This window comes from Antrostomus carolinensis, unplaced genomic scaffold, assembly GCF_000700745.2.
Source record: "Antrostomus carolinensis isolate BGI_N321 unplaced genomic scaffold, ASM70074v2 scaffold45690, whole genome shotgun sequence".
In the NCBI taxonomy this organism is placed as follows: domain Eukaryota; kingdom Metazoa; phylum Chordata; class Aves; order Caprimulgiformes; family Caprimulgidae; genus Antrostomus; species Antrostomus carolinensis.
In genome coordinates, this window is record NW_010288594.1 from 4030 (window position 1) to 10564 (window position 6535).

The 6535-nt window shown below is 43.3% G+C and overlaps 1 protein-coding gene across 1 annotated transcript in view; it reads left to right on the forward strand.

The window, feature by feature from the left end:
• The window catches only part of SLC25A27 (solute carrier family 25 member 27), a gene marked incomplete at its 5' end in the record, with an annotated part of 7079 nt that extends 2701 nt beyond the window's left edge, over positions 1–4378 (forward strand). The window contains 4 exons of the mRNA XM_010167113.1: positions 719–803; positions 2275–2367; positions 2860–2962; positions 4307–4378. Coding sequence (XP_010165415.1) covers positions 719–803; positions 2275–2367; positions 2860–2962; positions 4307–4378 — 353 coding nt within the window. The remainder of the gene's footprint in view (positions 1–718; positions 804–2274; positions 2368–2859; positions 2963–4306) is intronic.
• Between the last annotated feature and the right edge of the window lie 2157 nt (positions 4379–6535).

Genomic DNA, 6535 nt, shown 5'->3' on the forward strand with positions numbered 1-6535 from the left:
TGCAGCAGAAGCTGTTAATTGAGGGCTATAGGATGACTAGTAACTAAAGGATGTATCTCCATACGCAACGTTGACGTGCAGTTTCAGCATGTAAACTTAAACAAGCAAACTCTCTTACAAGTGGGAGATGATCTCCACTGGGTATGTTTGGGCTGTAAACACTACAAAGTGCTGGGAAGGTCATCCTGGTTGGTAAACTGGGCTCGTAACTTTTAAGATGAGGACACTGGAAATGTAACCCAGGTCTGCTGTTAACTTTCAGATCGCTGTCTTTCATTCAGCTGCCCAGACACTGTAACTCATTTCTGCTTTCAGAAGAATATAACTTCCATGACATCAGCTATTTACTTTTGGGCTAATGTTTCTAACGTTTCTATAACACTTGCACAGAGGTGGGGGAGGTAGAACCCTCCTTATTGTGATGTTTCTGGGTTTGGCTAATGAGTTATTTTGCAGAATTTTCTATTTAGGATCCATTTTATCATTTGCAGGGTAAATCAGAGAAGATGGTAGTAGAAGGGAGCACGTACTCCCATGTCTAAGGACAGGACCTAGATGCCACACCCGTCATCAGAAACTGGGGACAGACACAGTGCTAGCTGTGCCAATGGGAGGAGCTGCACTGGAAATTTAGGTCTTGCCAAGCCTCCATCCTGTGTCGGTCATGAAAAGCACAGACACCATTTACTTCTGACAATGCTGGTTTTTCTCTTTACAGATCTGACCACTTATGACTCAGTGAAACACTTTCTGCTCCTGAACACGCCGCTGGTGGACAATAGCGTGACTCACAGTGTTGCCAGGTGCCCTATTCCCCAATTACCCCTTTTCTGCTGCAGAGCATTTCCAGCCTTGCTGCTTGATCTGCCTCTCCATGCCAGCACAAGCCCCTGTTCTGTGGTTGTGACACTGCTGATAAAATGCACCTTTCTCACTTTCTTTTTTCTTTTTAACTTTCCTACAAAGAGGACATCTTTGTACAAAAAACACAAAACAAAGGATGCAACCATTGCTACCAAACTGCCCTCACTAGAAGTACCTTGCTGATGCATTTGAACACCTCATGGCCCCTCAGTTCAGAAAGGACAGGGAACTGCTGGAGAGAGTCCAGCACAGAGCCACCAAGATGATGAAGGGAGTGGAGCATCTCCCTGCTGAGGAAAGGCTGAGGGAGCTGGGTCTCTTTAGCTTGGAGAAGAGGAGACTGAGGGGTGACCTCATTAATGTTTATAAATATGTAAAGGGTGAATGTCAGGAGGATGGAGCCAGGCTCTTCTCAGTGATGTCCAATGGTAGGACAAGGGGCAATGGGTGTGAGCTGGAACACAGGAGGTTCCGCTTAAATTTCAGAAGGAACTTCTTTACAGTGAGGGTGACAGAGCACTGGAACAGGCTGCCCAGGGAGGGTGTGGAGTCTCCTCTGGAGACATTCAAAACCTGTCTGGACGCCTTCCTGTGTGTTCTCATTTAGGTTCCTGCTCCAGCAGGGGGTTGGACTGGATGATCATTCGAGGTCCCTTCCAATCCCTGACATTCTGTGATACATTTGTGAGGGCACAGGAACGTTCACTTTTCTAAGATTGCTACCATTTTATCTAACCTAGTTTTAATTTTAGCAAACCGTAAGAATAAGCAATATAAACTCTACAGAACAACCGCTTTTACTCCCTTAAATCATCACAGAATCGTAGTGGTTGGAAAAGACCTTTAAGATCACCAAGTCCAACCGTGAACCTAACACTACAAATTCCACCTCTATACCATGTCCCTAAGCACCTCATCTACCCGTCTTTTAAATCCCACCAGGGAAGGTGACTCCACCACCTCCCTGGGCAGCCTGTTCCAATGCTTGACAACCCTTTTGGTGAAGAAGTTTTTCCTGATATCCAACCTAAACCTCCCCTGGTGCAACTTGAGGCCATTTCCTCTTATTCTATCACTTGTTACCTGGGAGAAGAGACCAACCCCCACATTTCTTTTATGAAGAATTTTGATTTATAGAAACAATATCATAAATTGCCTATTGTGGGTCCTTTATCCCTGCCTCAGAACTACACCAAGAGGTGAGGGAAGCTGGTGCTGGGAGGACATCTGAACAAGAGCAATACCAGCAAGCCTCCTCCCAAACCAAGATTATGTTAAGTTATGAGGTATTACTCGTGATTTTATGATGACTGTTTTAATATATTATATATGATTAGAACTAGAATCATGATGCTTCAATTGTCATGATAAATTTCAGTTTCTTCTTTAAGTACCTGTTGCTGTTGACAGTTGCTGTTCTGGCCTGGTAGCTGCTGTTCTGGGAACTCCTGCTGACGTGGTCAAAACCCGGATAATGAACCAGCCGAGAGACAAGCAGGGAAGGTGCAGACACTTCAGAGACTGACTTCATAGAATCATAGAATGGTTTGGGTTGGAAGGGACCTTAAAGATCATCCAGTTCCAACCCCCCTGCCATCAGCAGGGACACCTTCCACTAGATCAGGTTGCTCAAGGCCTCATCCAACCTGGCCTTGAACACTTCCAGGGAGGGGACTTTTCAGAAGAAAATGGAAACCCCGAGTCTCACTGATGTCACTGGGAGTGAAGTGCTCAGTCTTTAATTTGCTCTTCATCTTTCTGACGACCATTTTATTGGTTTAGTTTGGCGCGTCCAGGGGCGTTTGTTGTGATCCCCACCTAAGCTTACACAGTTACTTAATGGATTTCAGTTCTGACGAGACTCCAGTGAACTTACAAAAGATCTCTTGCTTGTATAAATTTATCTGATACAGATTTGTTTGGGGGGGGGGGGGATTTTTTTTAAATTGCATATTTGTAATCCTAACAGCACTTGTTCTCCTTGCACATTGCCAGAGGTCTGCTGTATAAGTCTTCCATGGACTGCTTGATTCAAACTGTACAGGGCGAAGGGTTTATGTCTCTGTACAAAGGCTTTATACCAACCTGGATGCGAATGGTAAGCGCCTTTTAACTCTCTTCGTGAGACAGTTGAACATTAAAATGTGAGGAGTTCTTTCTGTGTCAACACTTTTCCAAAACTATTTGGGTCTCTCGCTTTATTTAATTGCAGTTAGCACAGTTGAATGTAGTGGGTGACGCGACTGCTTGCAGTGTCACTTCTCCCACGGTGCCTCTTACATCTCTTTAATTTGGAGAATGTTGTCCTGCTTAATTACTAGTGATTTTCCTTGCACAATTTCAAGCTCCCTCCTTTCTCCCTTCCTAAACTCTCCTTTGTTATCTTCTTGTTCCCAGCCCTGGACTCCTTTGGCATCCCTCTTTTACTTTCATTCCTCCTCTCCTGATCCCAGAATTGCTTTATTAGTGCTCCATCCTGGATCTCACTTTTGCCCCTCTTGCCTACAGGCAGCAGCTTTCTCCTGCGCGCTGCTGAGCCGCTGAAGCTCCATCTGTACCATTCAGCCACGCAGCAGTGGGAGCTTGGGAACTGGCACTGTCATTCTGGGCAAGGGACAATTCCCAGTAATAAATTCAGATGTGACCACGTTTTTTTTTTTTTAAGTCTATAAGAATTTAACAATTCAGTTACATCCAGACACTGCCAACTGGTTTCAAGGTCTTGACACTGTTTAACTGACCAGACTGAGCACTAAAATTGGAGGCAAAAGTCTCCCTTCTCCAGTTTAACTGAGCACAACAGTGGCCACAGCCTCTGGCAAGAGCAATGACAGGAAGGGTCTGCTCAGTTGCGCAGTCCCCGTGTCCCTCAGCTGGAGCACGTTCAGTATTGATGGGCCCTCTGAGTTTACTACCAAGCTAAAAATTTCCATGGAGCATAGACCAACTGAAATTTTCCAAAGGCTTGTAATTTTGGGAATGTTTAGCAGGTGTTTCAGAGGAGCAGGAAAAGTTGTTTCCAAGGCACAAGGCAGCCTTTTGCCAAACACCAAGCTATTGCCAAAAAAAGAGAATTGGAGCAGCTCAGCTAAATGGGTGCAGGATATACATTTTATGCACGAACTGTGTAATTTTCTGATTAAGGTTTTGGGACAAGTAAACCCTTAAAAATTTTTTTTAAAAAGCATTCAGCCTGAAGTAGCCCCCAGGTGTGAAACTTCTCAGGTCAAACATTTATGGGTTGGCAAGCTGAAAACAAAGCTTTAGGTGTCTTGTGATGGACTGGGTAGCCCTAACCATATGCAACACTATGATTTTTGTATGAAAGATATGAGATTGAGTTTAAGAATATGATTTTTAAGAGAAGACAGTTTAATCTAATGGGTTTATTTCTTGGATCACTTCTGTTTCAAGCCTGTAACTTCAGTGTTTGCTTTCACAGGCTCCTTGGTCACTGGTATTCTGGCTTACGTATGAACAAATCAGAAGGATCTGTGGAGTTAGTTCTTTTTAAAATCATGACAACACTTCAATATTCACAAAACACAGAAGAATCAGAAAGCTGAATTATCATTCCACGAGGCATCCTGACCCCACAGGCAACCAATTCATTTAGGAGGTTGGCAGTAGCATCACATGTATAGGTTGCTGCCCCAAAGCCAGTCCTTGCTGATTAGGAGTAGCCATGACTTCAGGATACTATTTGTTTGGCAGACTGCTATATGAAATTTAAAGTTATCCACAGGATAAAATTGCAACAATTATATTTCAACTGGCAGCCAGCATCAGCTCTCTGAAACAGGAAACAGAGGTAAAAAAACCAACCAAACAAACAATAAACCTATCTACCAGGTAGAACATAATGCTGTTTGCTTGTCTGATAATAGAGATGGTTCCTATTGTTAAGAAGAGCAGGTTGAACAATGCAGCACCGAGTATCTTCTGTGGCTAAGCAGTCTGTGAAATTATTTAGGAATTTTTGTTAGTGTTACATTTGTATTTGCATAAAGAACTACCTCTCGTTACTGTGATGCCTCAGCAAATCAAGCCTGTAGAGCTAGGAACTGAAAAGGGATTTATTCGATTTCAAATTTGCTTTGCACAAAAGGTGGAAGGGGTTGTGTTCCTCTCACTTCCCAGAGACCACCTGATCTCTTCACTCGACCACTTGAGTAACACCCACGAGTCCAATGCAGTCCTGTACCCAGGAAATCAAACGCCAACTTCGCTCTGCCCCTTTTGAAGGACTCACAATACACACGCTGTCCACAGGACTGAGTTGAACCTCTTGTCCTTTTGAGAGTCCCAGTCCTGACGTGGCAGACTCTGTCATGAAGATACCACTTTTCCATGGAAATATGCACTCTGCTCACTTTAAATCTAGTTGGAAATACAAAGTTCTCTTCAAAACCACAAAATGTTTGAATATGAGTGAGTTGGGCTTTTTTTAACCTAAGGCTTTGAAGATTTCCTAGGAAAGGGGACTGCTGCTGTTTGTCACTGGGCTTATCTGTGGCAATCAGGAGGAACAAAATGCAGTATAAAAGCAATCCTAACGTAGACAGAACAAAGCTGGCTTTGATTTAGCAATATCTAGTAATAAAATGACTGTACAAGGCTTAGTTCTCTGAGTAAACACTCAGGATTTCTTCTAGACTAGTCTTTGCAACTAGTATCTTCAATGTGATAATTCCTGATTAAATAGAGTTTGGGCATCTTCTTGGCTTGGACTTGTACTTTTTGATTGTATTGTTGATCTGTCATGGCTCCGTGTATTTGAGCGTGGGATTCCAGCCTGGAAAAAAATAATCTCAGGATTATTGGGGGTCAGAAGTTTTGGGATTTTTTTCAGAAATACTGTTATTTTTCTAGCTGTCAGCCTGAGAAACTAATCTGAGTTCTTTCCTTCTTGTACCTTCACCTTCACCAGTGATTATAAACTAGCAGTCAAAGCTGCTTCTTCTGTTAAATCCTGAGTGGTCCTGCCTGCAATCCTGTTACTCAGATAACCCTGATGATGGATATGCAGAAGCATTTGATCTATCGAGTCAAGAAAAGTAAATTTAAAAGTCTTGTAGTGAACTGTTTTAACTTTTCATAAAGCTCTTTTTTTTTTTTTCTGAGCGTGAAACACTAAAGATATTTGTAACAGTGCTGATTCCTAGTATTTTGTATTAAAAACTAAATAAATAATGTGAAGAGCAAAACTTGCTATTTTCTGCATTACTTCTTAGTGTTCTGCAGTTCCTAATTTTTCAAGCAGAAGTTTCTCTCCGGTGAAACCCTTGGCCATATTTATTTAGTTACCCGCTTCAGTTTCAGAAGCCCAGAATTAGCCTGAGGATGGCACTTGGCTGGACACTCCTGTGGCCTAAAGAAAGGTTCGCTGCAGTCCTGAGCCTTCCTCTTCCTCACACCTCCACTTCTGATCACTGTCCCTACAGTCTGGAAGGCAGCTCCATCAACACCTCAAACGCCTGCCTGGGAAAAGGAGGGGGAAACCAGGGGGAAATCCCACACGTGCAGAGCTGAACAGATAGAATCATAGAATGGTTTGGGTTGGAAGAGACCTCAAAGATCATCTAGTTCCAACCCCCCTGCCATGGCAGGGACACCTTCCACTGGACCAGGTTGCTCAAAGCCTCATCCAGCCTGGCCTTCAACACTTCCA